The sequence below is a fragment of the Pongo abelii genome, chromosome 21 (assembly GCF_028885655.2).
Source record: "Pongo abelii isolate AG06213 chromosome 21, NHGRI_mPonAbe1-v2.0_pri, whole genome shotgun sequence".
Taxonomy (NCBI): Eukaryota; Metazoa; Chordata; class Mammalia; order Primates; family Hominidae; genus Pongo; species Pongo abelii.
The window spans coordinates 63,991,955-64,014,138 of NC_072006.2; the positions used below are offsets into that span (position 1 = coordinate 63,991,955).

A 22,184-nucleotide genomic window follows, 5' to 3' on the forward strand; every position below is an offset into this window, starting at 1 on the left:
ACTTGGTGTTAGACTTTCAACTTTGCCTGTTTGTTTGTTTATTCTATTCTTCACTGGGATCAGGGGGTAAAGCCTGGTGGTTAAGAAGGAGGCCTGAGGGGACGGATCCACGCCAGCCCTCCTGCTCCCTGGATCTGTGGCCTCAAGGAGCTCTACTGGTTCCTGTCTTAGACTTTTTGGGCTACAACAACAAAATATCTTAGATGGATAATTTAGAAACAGCAGAAATTTATTGCTCACTGTTCTGCAGGCTGCGAAGTCGAAGATCAAGGGCCCGGCAGATTTGCTGTCTGGTGAGTGCCGGTTCCTCAGAGATGGTTCCTTGCTGCTACGTCCTCACAAGCGAAAGGTGTACACAGGGCTCCCTGGACCCTCTTTTATAAGACACTTATCATTGATGAGGGTGGGGCCCTCATGACCTAATCACCGTCATCTCGTCATCTCTGAGCGCTGCGCTGTCCTGTGCAGGACCCATGTCCCACATGTGGCTGTTGAAATTTATTTTAATGTTAAATGAACTAAAATGAGATGAAATTAAAAATTCAGGACCTCTGCAGCATGCACCACATTTTAAGCACTTTCAACACTTGTGGCTTCCATGATGGGCAGTGCTACATACACCATCTTCATTCTCATAGAACATTTTAGTGCATGGTGCAGCACCAGGGATGAGGCAGCCTCCCCAGCAATTTGCACCAGCCCCAGCCTGCCCTTGACAGGGCTCTGGCCATTCTCGTCCCTCGCATGGACACATCTCATCCTCTCCGAAGGCACATGCTCCTCCCTCCAGGCTGAGCCATCAGAGTCCCTCCCATGGGGCTCCAGTGCTTCATTTCCCCACTTCCGGTGGCTCCCGTCCGTGTCCACTTCGCAGGTCTCCACCTGGGCAAGGCTCCTCACTCATCTCCCAGCTCTGGCCTTGGCCTCCACATCTTCCTGAGTGACACCATGTGGGAAACTTGGTGGGTATTTTAGGGTACAGATGAGGAAGCTGAGGCCTCAGGAAGACAGCTGAAGTGTTTTTGGGTGAGGTGGACCAGGGACCACTTTGGGGCACCAGCAACTCCAGCTCCTCATCACAGGGGCCAGGACGAATTCCTTTCTTAGGGGATTCTGCCTTCTTTTTCCCACAGTGCAATGCCATTGGGGGAGAGCTCATGGCTGATCTCACCCGTTGAGACCCACTGAGATTCATTGAGACTCCATTTCTGCAAAGCTCTCCAGACCCTTTGCCCATGGCCTTTGGGAGAACTGTGAATGTTAAAGGGCCAAGAGTGTTGCCGCAGAAACCATGAGGCTCCCCGCAGCAGGGCCAAGGCCTCTGTTACTTTATTTTATGTTGTTTTTCTATAAAGTGATAGATATATATGGTAAAAATATAAAGAATACAGTAGGATGTAAGGCAAAAATCAGCTTCTCTCGCCCGTCAACTCTCCAGGCCTCTGGGTCTTCTCTGGCTGCTCCCAGAGAAGTGCCGTGGCTCTAAGAGGTCACTAGTGTTGCCTCTGAATCCTTCTGGAAAGTCTACACGAAACTTTTGTGCACGGCTTTTGAGATACACATACACACACACACACGCAGACACAACATTCCCATTCTGTGTATGCTCCCGCACACCTTGATATTTCTATTAACAGTGTATCACAGTAGTCGCTGTGTATGAGCCTACAAATGTCTTCCAAGCAGATTTCATCTCAGGGCCTTTGTGTGTGCTGTTTCCCGTGCCTGGCATGCTCTTTCCTTAGAGAGCCCCGTGCCTATGGCTGCTTCCCTTATTCCACTCAGGCCTTTGCACCAGTATTTCTAAACCATGACCCTTCTTTCTTTCTAAGACCAGTGTTAGGTTTGCAGCAAAACTGAGAGGAAGGTACAGGGATATTCCATAGACCCCCGTCCCAACATGCATAGCTCCACACAGTATCAACATCCCCCACCAGAGCAGTACATCTGTTACAACTGATGCACCTACATGGACACAGGAAGACCACCCACAGTCCATGGTTTACATTAGGGTGCATTCTTCGTGATGTACATTCACTCATTCTTTAGACCAATTCATTCATTTTTTTAAAGACAAAATGACTAAATTTTCAGACCAATTTATAATGACACCTACCCCTCATTATAGTATCCTACAGATACTGCCCTAAAAATCCTCTGTGCTCTGCCTATTCATTCCTCTCTTCCTTCTCTGCAACCCCTGGCATCCACTCATCTTTTTATTGTCTCCATAATTTTGCCTTTTTCAAGAACAGCGTAGAGTTGGAATCACACAGTGTGTGGCCTTTTCATATTGGTTTCTTTCACTGAGCAATATGCATTTACATTTCCTCCATATCACTTCATGGCTTTATAGCTCATTTTTTTTGTACTGAATAATATTCCAGTGTCTGGATCCACCGTAGTTTTTTTGTCTACTCACCTGCTGAAGGACATCTTGGTTGCTTCGAAATTTTGACAATTATGAATAAAGTTGCTATAAGAATCCATGTACAGGTTTTTGTGTAGACATGAGTTTTCGACCTCTTTGTGTAAATACCAAGGAAGGTAATGTCTGGATCGTGTGGTAAGAGAATTTTTAGTTTTGTAAGAAACCACAAAGCTGTCTTCCACAGTAGCTGCACCATTTTGCATTCTCAGCAGCAGTGAATGTGAATGAGAGTTCCTGTTGCTCCACATTCTCGCCAGCATTTGGTATTGTCAGTGTTCTGGACTTTGGCCATTCTGATGGGTGTGCAATGGTCTCTCATTGTGGTTTCAGTTTGCATTTCTCTAATGGCATAATGTTTGGAGCATCTTCTCATGTACTATTTAGCATCTGTAGGTTATTTTGGTCAGGTGATCTATTCAGGCTTTTGGCCCATTTTTAAATCAAATTATTCACTCTCTTACTGTTGAGTTTCAAGAGTTCTTTGTATATTTTGGATAACAGTCCTTTATTAGATATATCTTTTACAAATATTTTCTCCCAGTCTTCAGCTTCTCTTTTCAATCTCTTGACAGTGTCTGTACAAAGTAGACTTTTTTTTTATTTTAATGAAGTCCAGTATATCAATTATTTCTTTCAAGGATGATGCCATAATATTGCATCTAAAAAGTCCTCACAAGACCTAAGGTTTTCTAGGCTTTTCTCCTGTGTTATCTTCTAGGAGTTTTACAGTTTTATGTTTTACATTTAGTTCTATGATATATTTTGAATTAATTTTTGTGAAGGGTGTAAGGCTTATGTCTAGATTCAGTTTTTTTTGCATGTGGATATCCACTTGTTTGAGAACATTTGTTGAAAAGACTTTCTTTTCTCCATTATATTGTCTTGGATCCTTTGTCAAAAACCAGTTGACTGTATTTATGTGGATCAATTCCTGAGCTCCCTATTCAATTCCACTGATTTATTTGTCTGTTTTTCTGCCAGTATCACACTGTCTTGATTAATGTAGCTTTATAGTAAGTCTTAAAGTTGGGAATGCCAGTCTTCCAACTTCGTTCTTCTCCTTCAACAGTGTGTTGGGTATTCTAGGCCTTTTGCCTCTCCATATAAACCTTAGATTCAGTTTGTGAATAGTCACAACTGATTTTGACTGAGATTGCGTTGAATTTATGGATCAAATATTGACATCTTGACAATATTAAGCAGCCTTCCCATCCATGAACATGGATTCTCTCTCCATTTATTTGGTTCTTTGATTTCTTTCATCAGAGTTTTGTCATTTTCCTCAAATCTTATACATATTTTGTTAGATGTATACCTAGGTATTTTATTTTTGGGGGTGACTTGCTCATTGCTGGTTTATAGAAAGAGATTAACTTCTGTATGTTATCTTTGTATCTTGCAACCTTGCTATAATAATTTATTAGTTTCAGGTCGAGTTTTTTTTTTGTTTGTTTTCTACATAGATTTTCATGTCATTTGTGAACAAAGACAGTTTTATTTCTTCCTTCCTAATCTAGGTACTTTTTATTTTTCCTTTTCCTGTCTTATGGCATTAGTTGAACTTGAACAATGTTGAACAGACACACAGTGTTGAAAACCTGTCTGAGTTTTGTCAGATTGTGTCTTTCAAGGAGTCGGTTCATTTCGTCTAGGTCATCAGATTTGTGGACATAGAATTGTTCAGAGTATTCTGTCATTATCCTTTCAATGTTCATGGGATCTGCAATGTGTGTTCCCTCTTTCACTTCTGCTATTAGTAACTTGTGTCCTCTCACTTATTTTCTTAGTTAAGCTGGCTACAGACTTAACAATTTTATTGATGTTTTTCAAAGTACCAGCTTTTGGTTTCATTGATTTTCTTTATTGATTTTCTATTTTGAATTTCATTGATTTATGCTCTAATTTTTTTATTAGTTTTGTATCTGCTTGCTTTGGATTTAATTTGCTCTTCTTTTTCTAGTTTACTAAGGTAGAACCTTAGATAACTGATTTTAGATTTTTCTTCTTTTCCAGGATATACATTCAGTGTTACAAATTTCACTCTAAACATTGTTCTTACTGCACTCACAAATTTTCATAAGTTGTGTTTTATTTTTGCTTAGTCCAAAATATTTTTAAATTTCACTTGTGATTTCTTCTTTGACCTATGTGGCACATGAGGTGTTGTTCAATCTCCACGTTTTGAGATTTTCCAGTTATCTTTTTGTTATTAATTTCTAGTTTAATTTCACTGTGGCCTGAGAGCAGATATTGTATAATTTCTTTTAAATTTGTTAATGTGCCGTGCATGGTGGCTCACACCTGTAATACCAGCACTTTGGGAGGCCGAGACGGGTGGATCACGAGGTCAGGAGTTCGAGACCAGCCTGTCCAATATGGTGAAACCCCATCTCTACTAAAAAATACAAAACTTAGCCCGGCATGGTGGCACATGCCTGTAGTCCCAGCTAATCAAGCGGTTGAGGCAGGAGAATGGCTTGAACCTGGGAGGTGGAGGTTGCAGTGAGCCAAGATTGTGCCACCGCACTCCAGCCTCTCAAAATAAAAACAAAAATAATAAATAAATAAATAAATACATTTGTTAATGTGAATTTTGTGTCCCAGAATGTGGTCTATCCTGGTGAATATTTCATGTGAGCTTGAGAAGAATGGGTATTCTACTGTTGTTGGATGAAGTGGTTTGTAGATGTCTGTTACATCCAGTTGATTGATGGTGCTGTTGAGTTCAACTCTGTTGTTACTGATTTTCTGCTTGATGGGTCTGTTTGTTTCTGATAGACGGGTGTTGTGGTCACCAACTTTAATCATGGATTCATCTATTTTTTTCTTTGAAGTTCTGTCAATTTTTACCTCATGTATTTTGACATCTGTCACTAGGTGCGTACATGTTAAGGATTGTTATGTCTTTTTGGAGAATTGACTCCTTTATCAATGCCCTTCGTTGTAATGTAATGCCCTTTGTTGTCCCTGGTAGCTCCTCTTGCTCTGAAGTCTGCTCTGCCTTTCTTCTTTACTTTTATTTTTTACTCTTAATTGTAAGATACCTGTTGAAAAGTGCACATACCATAAACATTCATCTTGATGAATTTTCACCAAGTGAACAGACCTCTGTAGGCAGAATGCAGTTCAAGAAGCAGAATATAACCTGGATCCCAAAGCCCCTTCGTGTCCCCTCTTAACAAAACCCCTCCTCCATGGGTAGCTATTCTCTGCAGTCTAACATCATCAAGTAGTGTTGTCTGGTTTTTATTTTTCTTTGTTTTCTTTTTTCAGACAGAGCTTGCTCTGTTGCCCAGGCTGGAGTGCAGTGGCATGATCTTGGATCGCTGCAACCTCCACCTCCTAGATTCAAGCGATTCTCCTGGCTCAGTCTCCCAAGTAATTGGGACTACAGGCACACAGCACCATGCCTGGCTAATTTTTTGTGTGTATATTTTTAGAGACAGGGTTTCACCATGTTGACCAGGCTGGTCTTGAACTTCGGACCTCAAGAGATCTGTCCACCTTGGCCTCCCAAAGTGCTGGGTTATAGGCATGAGCCCCCATGCCCGGCCCTGGTACTGAACCTTCTGTAAATGGAATAAGATAGAACATAGTCTTCTTTGACAGAATATTGTGATACCTACCCAGGTTTTTGTCTGGTTAATTTCACTGTTGTATGGTATTTCATTTTGTGAATATAGCGCAATTTAATGCCTGCTCAAATTCTTAGGTTAAAAATTTCAAAAACATTTTATTGTCTGATAATTCTCTTTGATTTGGATGAGTTATTCTGCGTGTAACACCTCTGGACATTGGCGTGCATAGCTTGTGTGTCTGCTCAGCAAATTCCTCTGTGTCCTTCCAAGGTCTGCTCAGCAGGGCAGTGGTGTGTTTTTGTATCTGTTTTGTGTACTGCTGGATTGCCAGTGCCTGGTGCATAGCAGGTACTCAACAAATATAGGTCACGTGAAGGCACCAATGAAAGGCCATTTCCTGGAGCTTCCCTGAGCTTCCCAGCCTGGCCAGTGGCTCCATATGCTACTGCCTCTCCATGCTGTGATGGTGTTGGACACGGCTTACCCCTTCACCATGCAGACTGGGCCAAGCTATCCCGTGCCTGACAGCACACAGGACAGGGCCTGGCATGGAGTCAGTGTTTGGTGCATGTTTGTTGAGCAAATGTCTGTTTTGTAAGCCGGGGTTGCTGGTAGAGATTTTGGTGGGTTGGGGAGGCCAGAGGGATGAGCTGGAGCTGGTATTATGGAAAGAATGTAGGAGCCCTTTTCTGTCCTGTTGGTAACCCTTGTTAGATACCCTGTCTGAGCCTCAACTTCATTGTTTGTAAAGAAGAGGATGATTATTCCAACCTCACAAGATTATAAATCAATGCATGTGAGGTCCTTGGTAAGCTCTAGGCTCTACAAAAATGCTGTCAGCATTAATCTTGTTACCTCCTCCTCTTCCTTTCATACTTCCTCCTTCTTTATCATCATCATCAAGTCAGTGACTTTTTAGGGGACCCAACAAAAGCATGAGGTTCCTGCCTGTGTGAGTTGGGGTATATTTGATGCAATAACAGCCTGAGCTCTGGAGCTGAGGACATGGGATCCAGTCCTGGCTTTGCAGGTTTGTGACCTGGGGCAAGTACTTAAGAACATTGCCTCTCATTTTCCTCATTGGCTAAATGGGAAAATCACAGTTCTACCTGATTTGGGTAGTTTCAGCATTAGCCATGTCAATCTTTGTAAAGTTTTTAGAACAATGGCTGGCACATGGTAAGAGCTAAGTGTTAAGTAAATGAAAACCCTACTATCAGAGGCCTATGCCAGCAGGGTGTTTGGCCCCTTTACAAGAGAGCAGGAGGGAGACAGGTGCAAGGTCTTTCTCTGCTGTTAGTGTTTCATCCTCATGTGTGTTGCTGCAGGGTCACAGGCTGGCTGCTGCTGTTCCAGGCCCTGCAGGCACTCCAGAGCAGGAAGCAGGAATGCAGTCAGGACTGCAAACTGCACCTGCAATGGTGACAAATGCTTTTTCTGTAAGTGGCTCTCTCTGTCTATCAGCAATCTTTCCCAGAGGCCCCAGAAGCCTGTTCCTCTGCTTTCATTAGCTAGAGTCAGAGCATGCAGTATCTGTCACTGTGTGGGGGGACCCAGGATGGAGGAAAAGTCACCTGGAGGTCTATAGCTTTGTGCTGACAACATACAAGATGGGTCAGTGGCCCATGACACAAGAGTGCAGGGGCCAGTGGGGCTGCTTTCCGCCTTCCCTGTCGAAAGCCTCCCTGCCCCGGGTTGTGTTTCTCTGCTCCGGGTTCTGTCTTCTATCTCTGCTGCCTCATAGGCCCCTCTCCCAGTCACCTGGATGTGCTGGGGGCACGGAAGGAGAATATCAAAGGGCAGATGGTCTCTCTCAAGGAACTTTTTGTTCTGCTAATGGTGAAAGTGTATTGAGGGCTTCTGTGTGCTGTGTCAAATGCCCAAACCCTGTAAGGTAGGTTATCTTCTTCTCACTTACACACCGAGGCTCAGCAGGGCCGCACAGTCAGAAAATGTTGGGACCTGATCTTGTGCCTGGGTCTGTGGCTCCTGCCCTAGACAGCTTGAGTGGACTTGACCCCAAGGAGGGCTGGGCATATCTCCAGGAAGCCATGGGATGTCCACACCACATTTTTTCAGGGCGACTCTGGCCGCCAGTGCCTTTCAGGGCAGAGGCCATGAATGGTGAAATCAGGGATTTGGTTCTAGAAGAGCTGGGTGTGTTGTTTTTAAAAAGCGTTGGTTGGCATTGCATTGAGCACCACTCTGGGTAGTCTGTGGTCACAGCTCTAGGTACAGAGTCCCTCAGGGATGTGGTCAAAGGTGCAGGAAGTGAAGTTCAAGGCTATGTCGTCAAGCCAGGTCCAAGGACCATTCCCACCCGCCTCTACTTCAGGTGTTGTTTTTCCAGGTGACCAGCAGAGGGCGCGGCTGCCCACCTGACGAACCTGGCCTCTGCCAGAGCGGTGGTTTTGCCTTCATCTTTCCTTGGGTCCTGGAACTCCCACACTGGTGTTTTGCCTTCTTGTTTCTCTTTAGATGCTTCCCTATGAGTTTAGCCTGAGATCGTGGCTTGTACAGTTCTTAAGCATTTGAAGTTTGCTGAATGAGTTATTTTTACATTAAGGGTGAAGAAGAGTTCCCTGAGCCCCAGAGAAGAACCCAGATTGTCCTGGGGGACTGAGGCAGCACAGGGAGCATGAGCCCCTCAGTCCCACAAAGGCCGGAGCCAGCCTGGGCCGTGGGGAGGCTGAGCCTTCACTCCTGGAGCAGGGCAGTTGCCTGGCTAGGCTCCGCCATGCACATTCATTCATTTTTTCATCAATGGATATTTATGTACTGGGAGACTACGACCTCCCAGGCACATTCTTGGGTAAACAAACACAACAAAAATCCCTGTGCCTGTGAAGCTAACATTGCCACCATCCAGGTCCGTGGCTCATCAGCTCTCCAGGGAACTTCAAGGCTGCCAGGGCCCTAGGAAAGCAGTTGGTAGCATAAGAAAACTGCAGAATTGAGCTAATCGTCTAAGTGCCTGCGAGAAGTAGCCTCAGGCCAGTGGTTGGTTTCAATTTACAACCCCATTGTGATGCACTCTGGATGCCTTTAAAGTGTGTTTGGTTGGACTGGAACGGCCCTTCAGAAGTTGGGTTTACCTGGAGCTGAAGCCCCACAGTGGGTGGGTCTCAGGAGAGACACCACCACAGTTGGTTTAACACTTGCCCCTTGAGCCATGGAAAGGCCACGATGGAACCGTGACCATGCTCATCTGCAACCGGTATGAGCGTGTGCCCTTCCATTGCCTGCCCTGATCAAGTAGATGGTGCCTGTGAGTATCGATGGTTGCTGAGCCAGGGCAGCAGACTCTTCCACATCACCCCAAAGGCTGCTTGTCATATGGGGCTCCTTCTCTTTTCTGCCTCATCCCTCCCTGATCTGATCCTCCCCGCCCAGGAAATAGCATCACACCCACCCTGTTGTCAGTATCAGATTTGCTGGTTACCTCAATTCTACCCACCTCACAAATGGTTAACTAGAAAACAAAACGAAACAAAACACCCTGGAGGTATCCTTGGCTTCTCTCTCTAGTCCCCCATAGCTCAGCCATCGCAAACCTGTGGGAGCCACCTTCAGAGGACACTGAGTCCAGCCTGCTGGGCACCTCTGCCTATTCCTGCTAGGCCAGGCTGCTGCCACCACCTACCAGGATGATTTCTAGCCTCCTGGTCCATCCTGCTGCTTCCTCCCTTGCCCCACATGTCCCTTCTCTAACAGCAGCCAGAAGGATGCTCTGGAGACCCACCACTGCCTCACTGGCTTTCCACCGTCCTTGGAACAAAATCAGGCTCTTCCTGAGGTCCATGAGATGTTGCATGGTCTGGGTCATCCCCTCTCTGTGGCTGCAGACCCTTGCTCTGGCCTCTTTGCAGGAACTTCAGGGCTCCATGCTGCTCCCACCTCATGGTCTTTGCTTAGGCTGTTCCCTCTGCCTGGGGCACCCTTCCTCCCTTGCATATCCAGTTGCCTTCCATTTGCCCTTGCACTCCAGAGCATCGCGTCTTCAAACCAGGCTCCCTCCCTGCTCCAGATGAGGGGCTTCCATTTGCCCTTGCACTCCAGAGCATCGCGTCTTCAAACCAGGCTCCCTCCCTGCTCCAGATGAGGGGCTTCCATTTGCCCTTGCACTCCAGAGCATCGCGTCTTCAAACCAGGCTCCCTCCCTGCTCCAGATGAGGCATCCTGCACTCTGTACTCATTGAAATTAATTGATCCTTTGATTCATATTAGTCAATCTTGTCTTCTGTGCTAGACCTCAAGCTCCACAAAGCCAATGTGCAATCATGTCTCATTCATGGTGGTATTCCTGGCAAAGTGCCTGTCTGGGCACAGAATAGATGCTTAGGAAATATTGGATGGTTGGATGCATCCATTGGTCTGTACCTGCTTTAAGGATGAGACCAACTTGGGAGGTGTGTGGGGGTGGAATTTGTCTTGGGGTACCATTCCTCACCACTCCCTAGTGAGTGGGGGTACCTCATACATGTGCTGTGTGTTGGAGGGGGTCTGCCATCCCTGAGCCACCTTTGCAGTGATGTGCTCCCTGGCTGCCCCTGGGCAGAGGAAACTGCCTTTGCCTTTGCAGTTTTGTGAGTTTTGAAAGGGACTTGGGCAATTTGGACTGACTCTGTCCCATTTTTGTGGTTCTTCAGGGAGCAGTGTTGGGTTATCGGGGCTGCCCTGAGTCAGGAAATGGCTTTGGGTTTTCAGATCAAGGAGATCAAGGGGCAGAAGGGGGGCTCCTTCGATGAGCTTCTATCTGATCTAGAATCTGGGTGGAGACAGGGAGGGTTTCAGTGTGATTATGTCCACCAGGGCAAGAAGCAGAACCCAATCCTCCAAATTCAAAGCTCAGCCTAGTGCCTCTACATGCTTTTGTTTTTTTGAAAAAAAGCTTTATTGAAAGAATTTACATATCATTAAGTTCACGCATTTAAAGTATAAAATTCAGTGGTTTTTAGTATATTTACAGAGTTATAAAACCATCACCATAATCTAATTTTAGAACATTAAGAACATTTCTAGCACTCAAAAAAGAAACTCTGTACCCATTAGCAGTCAGCCCCTCTCTTCCCCAACTCCCCATCCTCAGCATCCACAGATCTGCTTTCTGATTTGATGGACATTGCACATAACTGGGTTCAGGTAGCACGTGGCCTTCTGCCACTGGCTTCTTTTACTTGCGTAATGTTTTCCAGGTTCATCTGCACGTGATTGTGGCACATGTCAGTGTGTCCCTCCTTTTCATGGCTGCATATTGTCCTACGGTGAGAATGGACCACATTTTATTTACCCATTTATCAGTCCATGGACATTCAGGTTGTTTGTAATTTTTTGGCCATTATGAAGCTTTCTTCATTCCAATAGGGTTTCTGCAATGGCCTTCCAAATCCACCCCTTGCCAGGGATCTTGTTGAGGAGGGACAGTTGGTGACTTTCACAAAAACCTCTTGTGGGCCCTCAAGGCTGGAAACCCTCCTCCAAACAGGTGCCTTTCACACACCTTGGGGACCAGATCCTCACAGGGCTCAAGCCAGTCATGGTCTGGAGATGACCTACTTTGAAGGCCAAAGTCTCTCCTGTAGGCAGTTTACCAAGAGACCTTATTATTTTCTATTGATCAGTAGAGGTGGGATTGCTAACTTTTTTTAAATTTAAAACTGTTTTTAGTATGGAACATCTCAAAGCCAAAGAGTAATATAAGGAACAGCTCCAGCTCTACCTACCTTTAACAAACCACAGTGCTTTGCTAAAATATATACTTCTAAGAAATAAAACTTGGTTGCATCTCATCTTCTGCTTCCCCACTCCATGTGGGCTCCTGAGCTCAAATGCCAAGTCTTATCCTTTTATATGTTTTTAACCCTCATCCATACACAGTTTGGTGGAGTAGGTGAATGGGTGCTGCAGTGTAGACCATCTGAAGGGACTAGGGATAATTTTTGGTGGTGCATGGACAAGGCAGTAACATTGGCTTAGATAGAAAGTTCCTTCGTTCTTTGTCCTTATGGTAACATTAAGGAGGATGTCTGTATTCGGTGCCTGCCTGGCTGAACTCCTCTCTCACCCTTGGGCCTTTTTTAACCACACAGGAGCCAGCTCAGGCCAAGAGTGGACTCAGGTATTGAGTTAGTGCTGTGGTCCCTCCCACCAATGCCAGCCAGCAAGGCTGTGCTCCATCAGTCCTATTGAAGGCTTCCTTTAACATGCATGTCGGCCCGGTGTGGAGGTGCACACTGTACTCCCAAGTACTCGGAAGGCTGAGGTGGGAGAATTGTTTGAGCCCCGGAGTTTGAGGCTGTAGTGCACTATGATTGCCCCCGTGAATAGCCACTGCACTCCAGCCTGGACAACAGAGCAAAACTCTTTCAAAAAAAAAAAAAGAGAGAGAGAAAGAAAAGAAAAAAATATGTTTAAGTGCAAAGAGTTGATTTAAAGACAGATCTTAAGGCAATGGAAGGATAGGTTTTAAATAGGGAAGGCTGAAAAACATAGGGATGGTTGGCAAATGACAGATAGCTGGAGACCTCTGGTGTGACCTTTCTCCTCTCCCCCACCTATAGCCAGTCTCTGGCCCCTGTCCCTTCCTGCCCGTCCCCACCATCTCTGCACCTGCCACGGGTGGGTCAGCTGCAGGCTTCCTTCCAATGGAACTGAACTGTCTCAGGGGTTCACTCACCCAGACTCGGAAGGAGCCCAAGGCATGGTTGGGGGCAAGGATTCAGAAACCTTCCCATGGGGCCGGTACTCAGTGTGTCAGGACAGCCCCTGGGGACTTGGAGTGGGAGGTGTTGAAGACCCACTTGGAGAGACCCTGGGCCAAGAGCATTGGCTGTGGCCCAGCTCTCCCATGTGCTGGCTTGTGACCTGGGCGAGTGCCCACCTCTTGAAGTTGCCCTCATCTCCACCACAGTAGCTCTCGCCTACCAGGGCAGTTGTAGGAAGGAATGAGGTCTCCGTGCAAAATGCTTAGTCCAAGGCTGGCAGGCCACGTCACCATCCAGCCAGCACATTTTTGTGTGGATAAAACGTATCTATTCCTAGCAGTTTCCCACCAGTTTCCTCTTTGTTTCCTGATCTTAATTGCCAACTGTAATTAAATGATTATTTGGGCATCTTATTAGTGTGTTGGTGACCATTCTCGGCTTCACCCTCCCCCTTTCCCGGAAGACTCAAGGAGTTGGGGCATCTCTGTGTTTGTGCACTGCTAGGTCCCTAATGCCTGGTGTGGTGCCTGGCACACACTCGACTCTGCACATAGTCTGAATGAATGAATGAGTCCTTTCTTTAGAGGTGACTGATGCTGCTGAAATAACTGCTGCTAAGAGCCCAAAGCTCTGCATGGAGTGAACATCCACTTTATTCCCCCTCCCCACCACCACCCCGCTCAGTTCTGTCCTTGGCACTTAACCAGGATTTCGTCCACACTGCCAGCGCTCATACTGCACTCCCAGGCCCTGCTGTAGGTGCTAATCTGATGGGGGCAGCCTTAGGGAGGGCTCTGTCCCCCGCAGGAGGACCCTTGGTGAGCATCTCTGCCCGCTTCCCCCCACCTCTTCCAGCACCTGCAAAGGGGACTCAGAACCGGGCTGCCCCATGGGGTTGTTTGAGAAATTGAAATGGGGTGTCCTTCCCCAGGTGTCTCTATGCTCTATGGTCCTTGAATCCTGATGTCTGTTGAAATGCCTCCTCCTCTGGGCACCTTCCAGGACCAGGCCAGGTGACACCACCATTCCGCCCCCGTCTCTACCCCTTTTCTGGACTTTCTTCTTTCCCTGCCCTGGCTGGGGAAGCAGCAGCTGCCTGCCTGTGTTCACCCCACACCACCGCTGGGGTTGTGAGAATCGCTCCTTAGCACCCTGGAGGACACCTCTGTGAGTGGCAGCCCTGGGGAGTGTCGCCTCCCTTGCCTGGCCCCTCAGGTTCCTAAGGGCGTCTGAGGAAAAGCCTCATTGGAAAGCGGCCGTGCCCTCCTCCCTCTCCCTCCCCGGCAGGGAGGAGGGTTCGGAGCGAGGGTTCGGAGTGTCGGGGTGCCCTAGCAGGCCCAGGCCAGGTGGTTGCGCGGAGGAAGCCTCAGGTCGCTCCCCTACAGTGCCGGGGTGGGTGCGCTGGGACCCACTGGCCTCCCAGTCCCAGGAGAGGAAGGACAAGGGAAGCCAGCTGTCTGCAGCTGCTGGGGAAATTAGGGGCCCTCAGGGTTCCCTTTCCTCCGGGAGGGGAGGAAGCGGGACTAGGAAGCTTTCTTGTTTCTAGAGCATGGCTTGGTGGGGTGGGCGGCTCCTAACCCAGGGTCCAGCCCCGCCTCCCCCGCCCCGGCGCGCGGTCCAGGTATGTACGACCCCTCCCAGTGGCCACGCGCCTTCTCACGCCCCTCTCCCGTGACGTCATGCTCCTCTCGCGCGGCATGATGGGAGAATCCTAATGTTTTCCAACAGATGCTCCAAGAACAGCTTTCAGATTAAAGCAATTGCAAGAGCAAAGATTCTTCCTTTTCCCTTTTTTCCTGGGGGGGTGGGGGGTGGGGTGGGGGGAGGGAGCGCCCCCAGACATTCCAGGACATCACCCCCCGCCCCAAGCACGCAATAAACACTGACAAGAAAAAGTTTTTATTTCCTGGTTCAACTTTTTTTTTTTTTCCTGGAATATAGACTGAAGAATGGGAATAAACACGAATAAATAACAAAGCGAGGCCGCGCACGCCGGGATGCGCCTGGCTGCAGCCGGCGAGGCTATTGTCTCCCCGCCCTGAAGCCAGCCCCGGCGTCTTTCTCCAGCTCTTTTCCTTTCCCGGCCTTTTTTTTTTTTTTTTTTTTTTTTTTTTTTAAATTTTCTTTTTTAAAAAGACGCCCCCTCCAGCCCCCTCGCCGGTGACCTTGGCCGCCTCGGATGCTCTGATTCCACGCGGCTCGCTCTAACTTGCCCCCGCGCCGGCCGGGCCCATGGCCGCGTCGGAGGACGGGAGCGGCTGCCTCGTGTCGCGGGGCCGCTCGCAGAGTGACCCCAGCGTCCTCACCGACTCCTCGGCCACCTCCTCCGCGGACGCCGGGGAGAACCCAGGTAACGGGCTGGGCGGGGGCGGCGGGCGGGGTCGGGGAGGCCCGAGGCAGGTGGCGCTGGGAGCAGGACCCCGCGCGGCTCCGCGCCCCGCCTGCATTCGGGGAGCCGCGGCAGGAACCGGCGCTCGGCTCCGCGGTTCCTATCCCCAGTCTCGCAGGGCTGGGGCGCCTCCGAGCCCTTTGTCCATAAAACAGCTGATTTCCTGGGTAGAGCCGGGCGCTGCAGCTTCCCCTCCTCTCCGGCTGGTGGGCTCTGCCGTCCCCTCGAAGGGGGCTTCCCTTCCTCGGGTGCTGACCGGCTGGGGGAAGAGAGGCAGACCCGTGGCCGCCTCCGCCCAGCGCCGGTTCTGGGCCCTTCCCTCCCTCCCCACGGCCGGGCCCCGGCTCCGGACGTCCCCGCTTGGGCATCCGCTCCTGGAGGGCAGCGCTCCGCAGCTGAGGCCACCGCGCTGAGGGCTTCCACCGGGCGCCTGACTCCAGCGGGGCCTGGCGCACCTGGGCGCGCTAGCCCCCCGGACAGGTGTGCTGGGCAGAGCCGTCGGCAGGGAGAGGAAGGGCGTGCGCCAGGACAGAGCCCGGTTTCGTGACAGTGTGTGGACTCCGTCCACTCTTCCACCCCCATGGCAGCGTTGATTGTTTAGGTGATAAACCGGTCACAAAGGCGTCTATAGGGCTTGATTGATTACTTTCCAGAGAGGAAGAAAGGCCTAATAAAGCGGGGGGGGGGGGGGGGGGGGGGTGGCTGTGTGCGCCTGTCACCATGGAGACGCAGGAAGCAAAGTGATCATTAAAACCTCTCTCCACCAGAAGGCAATTTTCACTTCACAGGGAGAAGTCTGGGCTTCTGAAATGTAGGGTTCAAAAAAAGAATCAAAGCTGGTGTTTTGGTATCAAGCCACAGGACTCAGTTTTGTGTCTTAGAGAAACACAATTCCTTCGTAGATTGTTTTGATAACAAGTTGCTTTGCCTGCCTTTGAAGACTTAGTCTCTCTAAATGCAACGACCCCAAATGGGGACTTGATCATGTTAAATGGTGGGTATCAAAGTGGAGAGAATCCCTGGGGCCCGGGTGAAGGCTGGCTTTGTGGGGAGGGATTCCTTCACTGGAACACATCAGAGCTTCCCGATAAGCTGCCTAGAGGACCCATTACAGGCAGCTGTGTGGGCACTGGAGCCCCCCCCCGCCCATTTGAAAATTTAAACAATAAACCCGGGCAAGTATTGGAAGATTTCTTTGTTAAGACTATTGACACTGTGTCACTTGGTCAAACTAAGGTACCAGCCTGAATAAATCTCTGACTCTTCTTTATCTGGGAGGGCAGGTTAATTTCCTTAGAGTTCCAAGCAGAGGCTGCCATGGCAGACCCTTAAGGCTTTAATTAATCCTTTTACTAGGAATGGGGGATTCAGCCTTCAGCACTCCATGATGGATTGCCTTTCTCTGGGTTGGAGAGGCGCATCCACAACTGTTCCAATCATGGGAGTTGAGTGGCTCCTCATGAGAATCCTTCTCAGCTCCCTTTGTCTCCATGGCAGTAAAAGGAAGCAAACTTGAAATGGAAATTATGGAGGACTTGGCTTTTTGGCTGTCTGTGGGTTTCTGCCTCTGTGGGAGGGAGCGGAGGGTTGGGCAGGTGGTGCCGGTCCATGAGAGAAGGAGGAGGAAAGGCTGGGATGCTTGTGATTAAGTTATGCGTGGGAGGGCACAGGCTTGAGCTCTCCTCTGGTGCAACTGGTCTAAATGGGACCCAGGGAACAGGTGTCAGAGGTGAAAAGTCTAAAATATGTGCAATTCTGTGAGCAGTAGAACCTTACTAAAAAGCACCAAGCAATTAAGTATTTATGGATTGTGTGAGGCAGATTGTGTTTCTGTTCTGGCAGAAAGAGAATCAGAATCATCAAGTTGGAAGGAACTTGGGAACTTGATGGAGGAAGGGCGGGCTCAGGGAGTATTTTCTGTAAGCACCTTGCCTGGCTGGCCTGGTGTGTGCCTGCATACCTCTTTTGATGGTGGACTCACTTCTTCCTGATGTAATGCATGCTTGTCTTTGGGCAGATCTGTTTAAGAATTTTTTTTCCAATGGTTCCAAAGGGTCTGATATCCATCAGTCCTGATGGGATCTTCTCCTGCTGCGTGTTACTCAGGGCTTTCAGAGAGCCTGGGGTTTTAGGTATTGAAACAACCTCAGTCACTTATTGGAAAGTCTAGGCCCTTCACCTGCTCTTCCTAGATGGCCTCCCTTATTTGTCCACCTGCTGCTCTAATGTGAGACTCCTGAAAATTGAACCTGAAGCTCCAGCTGTGGAATAACCTCACGCAGAGTAAAGAAGCAGAGCTGTCTCCTCCCATCTAAATTCTATAATTTAATGAAAGAGTCCAAGGTTGCTTCACCCTTTCCCCTGCAAAGGCATTTTTAATGCATCAGTATTCCCTTTGCAAAGACTCAAAGCATTCTTCGAAAGGTGAGCTATGTTTTGACACCTCTTTCTCCCATTCTTCAGAGGTTACCCCTGCTGGGAATTGAGGGGCATCCTTTGGACTTTTCCTAATGTTTTATATACTTGTGTTGCTTGGAAAATGGCATATGGGAATGTGCTGGACTCATGGCTCTTCCATGAATGGTTCTGCTCCACACTGGGTCTCGGAGATCTTGCCTCATTGCAATATCCTTCTCCCTTTCCCTTTTAACACCCACACAGGATGCCAAGAAACATATTTTTCAGTTTAGCCATTGGATATTTGTATTGTTTCCAGTTTTTACCCACTATAGACAACACAGCTGTAATTACCTGGGCACAAACTGCCTTGTACTCACCTGAGAATTTCCTCTAGGGTGTGTGTGTGCCGGCTCTTGGGATGTTGAGGCCACAGGGGACCCACGTATTTTATTTTAATGATATTGCACCCTCCTAGAAAATGTACGAATTCACACTTTCCGTAATCTATGAGAGTGCCCTTTCTCCAAACCCTTGCCAACACCTGAGATCATCAATCTATTTTTCTCTAGCACGAAGGGTGACAAATGGTTTCTTTTTGTGTTAATTTGCAGTTCCCTGATTGCTAGTGAGCATGAGTGTCTTTTTGTGGCCTTATTAGTGCATTAAATCTCCCGTGGCCAGGTCTGTGGCCATGGACTGTGTGGCGGGGATGAAATATTTCCCCTAGGCCTGACCTTCCCCCACTTTCACCACTGCTTCGTTAATGGGCCTGTCTGCATCTACACAATGTGCCTCTCTATAAATCCACACTCTACACCCGTGAGCATGGTTAGGTGTTCTTCCAAAATAGAAATTTAATCAAAGGTTAGGAAGCATCCCCTGATCTTTCCTCCTTCGAAGGAGCTCATGGTCACGAGGGGTTTTGCTTCCTTTTCTTCCATCTGCTCTCAGGCTCTGGGACTAGGCTTCTGCCCCCTCCACATCCTGGGGCCAGCCCCTGGCATAGGCCCTAGCACGACGGTGGCCTCCTCCTTGTCGGGTCCCAGGCTGCCTCCTGGGCCTTCCTCAACATGATCCCATCACTGCTCCTCACCAGCCATCCCCTGTCCCTTGGCTGTTGCTGCCTTGCTCTGTCCTGGCTCCATGCCTCTCCAGCTCCTTTCTGCAACTCTCTGGCTCTGAGCTCCAGACCTTTGTGTTCTGCCGGGTCCTTCCATTCCTTCTGACCTGTGCCCCACCCCAGTGAACTCTGATCTCATTTCTGATTTGCTCCTGGCCCTCTTCAACACCTGGGGTTCTTGTCAGTTTCATTCTCTGTGGACTGTCCTTTCTAGACTGGGAGCCTCTTGAGGACAGGGAGCTTGACCGTCACCTGAAGTGCTGCACCCCTGAGCTCAGCACAGAGCTCAGATGCAGGAGACTTTCAGTAAGCATTTGTAGGACGAATGGGCACAAGCCCCAGGCGCTGGTGTCTCAACCTATGTGGCGGTGCCTGGCCAGGCAACTGGCCACTCCTGCCAGCTGGATGGGGCCAGAGACTGCTTGGAGGGTGAGCAAAGAGGAGCCAGCAGCTGCGTCCTTCTGCAGGGCCAGATCCAGGTCTGCTTTACTGCCTGGAGAGGGAGATCCTCTCAGAGCCTCCTCTCCTATCGTGAGCTACAGATGGATGCACAGACACATTCTCCAGGTCTTGGGCTCAGGGCATCCCATGCTGGCCCCTTCCTCTTTCATGCCGCTCTGCCAGCAGACAGGTGTGGGCTTGTGCTGATGGCCACTTCCTTCATCACCTGTGCACCCTCATCACCCACACACCGTCAACACCAGGCTCTGATCTTGACACCTCCCTCTCCCACGGTCACAGATCCACAAGACACGGGCCTCCTGGAGCCCACCCCACTTGTTTCAGGTCTCCTACCCCCACCCCCACCCTCACTCCCGCCCGGGTTTAGCTCCTACCTTCCCTTTCCTGGACAGCCTCAACACTGAGTCTTGGTTCTCTTCCTCTTCCTGGTTTTCCTGCAGAACAGGAAGTTTCCAAAATGCAAATCTGGTCTAGTCTCTCCTTTGCCTCAAACCCTCTAATGCTGCCCCCTGCCTGGGCGTGGGAGAGGGCGGAGGCAGGAGCCTCTTTTGTCTGTACTGTGGCTCTTTCTAGCTTCCTTCCGCGAATGTTCTCTTATTCTGGATCCTGGGTTCTGAGGATCTCCCTCTGGCCCCTTGTAGAGTGTCTACATGGCTTAATTAGTAGTAGAACTATGCAGTAATTACCTTGTCAGCTTCTTCACGGTTATTAAAAACATAAAAGCTAGATGCTTAAAAAATACTGAGTTTAAGAACTCAGAGTTTTTTTCTGATTATGAAAGCATTGCCTGTTCATTGTAGAAAATGGATGCTTTAAAATTCCTTTTGCTAGCTGGGCATGGTGGTCACACCTGTAATCCCAGCAGTTTGAGAGGCCTAGGTGGGCAGATTGCTTGAGCCCAGGAGTTTGAGACCAGGCTAGGCAACACAGTGAAACCCTGTCTCTATAAAAAATACAAAAAGTTAGCTGGTTGTGGGAGTGTGCTCCTGTAGTCCCAGCTACTTGGGGGGCTGAGCCGGGAAGATTGCTTGAGCTGGGGAAGCAGAGGTTGCACGGAGCCTCTGCATCATGCCTCTGCACTCCAGCCTGGGTGACAGAGGTAGACCATGTCTCCAAAGAAACAAAATTCCTGTTCTCTGCCCCCTTCTCACCCTAACACCCCACAGAAGCCAATGACAATGGACCCCTTTGTCTTTAGGATCTGCCAAGTACCTGGCGAAGCTGTCAGCATTGGAACAACAGACATGAGGAAGTCAGGCCCAGGGGCACCCTCCAGCCTCACCTGCCTTCCTCATGGTCACAGGAACCTGTTTTCAGTACCTCACTTGGTACTCCTGGAGATGATCTCATTTGTTTATTAGACAAACTTGTTTATGGTCTGTCCGATACAGTAGCCACTAGCTACATGTGGCAATTTGAATCTAAATAAAATAAAATAAATTATGATTCTGTTTCCTCAGTTGTAGCCACATTTCAAGTGTGCGGGAGCCCCATGCAGCTGTGGCTGCCATACTGGATAGTGCAGATCTAGAACATTCCATCCTTGCAGACAGCTTTGTTGGACAGTGCTGCTTGGACTGTAAGCTCCCTGAGGGCAGGGCCTTGCCTGTGGTCTTCTTGGCTGTGTCACCAGTGCTAGCACTGTGCTAACACCTGGTAGTTCCCCAATGAATGCTGATGGAATGGATGTGCCAGAGTGATTGGTGTGGTCTTGAGCTCTCCTGCAGGAAGGGACCCTCAGCCTCCCTAGTCTCATCATCTCATCCTCTGAAAGGGAGGGTACCCAGCAGAGATAATTTTCTATCCACACAGAACTCATTTATTTCAATTTAGTGAGCTTTCCCAGAGAACCTGCAATGTGGCACACTTAGCCCTTGCCAGAAGGGCCTCTTTGGACAAGAGAACAATGAGATGCAAAGAGATTCTTTCCCTGGGGCTAAATAAATGTGTCCAAGTCCTGGCTCAGCCATGGACAAGCTGTGTGACTTTGGGCAAGTCACTTTACCTCTCTGAATCTCAGTTTCCTTTAATGTAAAATGGTGGGCATTATTGTCCTTAAGTTCAGAATGAGTAAGGATAACTGAGCCATTGTCTTTAACAATGAGTAAATTTTGAGACGCAGCTTTAGGAGGCAGACACCTCCCCAAACATTCTCCAATCCCCTTGAGGTAATTCCATCTTTTGTTAACAAAGTCATGGCGGCAGTGACCACAGTGATGTATACAGCAGGGAGCAGGAGGAGGAGCAGCCTGCAGGTGGACCCCAGCCCTTCTCTGTGCCTGGCTGAGCTGGTCAGCCTCTCTGAGTTCCGTGAAATGTGAGTAAGAGCAGGACTGATCTGGCTAGGGGCCAGGCAGGAGTCATGGGACCGTGTCCCTCAGTGATGCAGAACAGCTTCAGGCACCAGGGCCATTCTCAGCAAACGGTGGAGGAAAGAGGAGGAGGAGGATGTGGTTCCCTCAGCAAACGGTGGAGGAAAGAGGAGGAGGAGGATGTGGTTCCCGCTCTGATTCTGGATTTTGGGCCCCTGGCTCTAAAAGGCTCCTCCCCTACACTTTCCCACTCCCACCTTTTGTGGAGGCTGTGCCTCCCCTACCCCTGCCTCCCTCTCCGGCCCCAGGTCCACCCAGCCTCGGATGCTGCTCCCCAGCTCCCTTCTTGGCTCCCCAGCTCGTGACTGGAAATCTCCTAGAGTCCCCCCACCTTCACAAGTTATTCCCTCTCATCGGGTAATTTTGGGATAGCACACTGGTTGTCTTGAAGTGGGATTTGAATGTGTATTTTGTGGGGATTGTTTTACTCTGATGAGTTTGTTTCCTGTGCAAGTGTATCTTCAGGGAAGGTGCTTTTTAGGGGAGGGTGACTGTCTGGAATGACACAGGTGAGCCTTGTTAATGCTGGTCCCGTGGCATGGCCAAAGCACGCCGGAGGGGACGGTGCAGATAGTGGGTGTGTCCTGGGCCCTCCCCAGAGCTTTAGCCAGGGCAGAATATATGGGGGGATATGAAATGTCACAGGAACAGAGGCAAAAAGAAAAACTTTGAAAAATACAAGTATATTAGTTTGAGACCTTTTCTTATTGCATTTGAGAGCTGGGTTC

The 22,184-nt window shown here is 48.8% G+C and overlaps 1 protein-coding gene across 4 annotated transcripts in view; it reads left to right on the forward strand.

Annotated features, from left to right (window-relative positions):
* PHACTR3 (phosphatase and actin regulator 3) overlaps positions 1-22,184 on the forward strand; it is a 274,833-nt gene that overhangs the window by 13,068 nt on the left and 239,581 nt on the right. The window contains exon 1 of one of the 4 annotated variants that reach the window (XM_024238522.2): positions 14,462-15,063. The exons of 2 other annotated variants lie outside the window; for them this stretch is intronic. In XM_024238522.2, coding sequence (XP_024094290.1) covers positions 14,946-15,063 — 118 coding nt within the window. In that variant the 5' untranslated portion in view covers positions 14,462-14,945. Of the gene's footprint in view, positions 1-14,461; positions 15,064-22,184 lie in introns of those variants that run through there. One more of the 4 variants, XM_054541481.2, reaches the window with a different exon arrangement.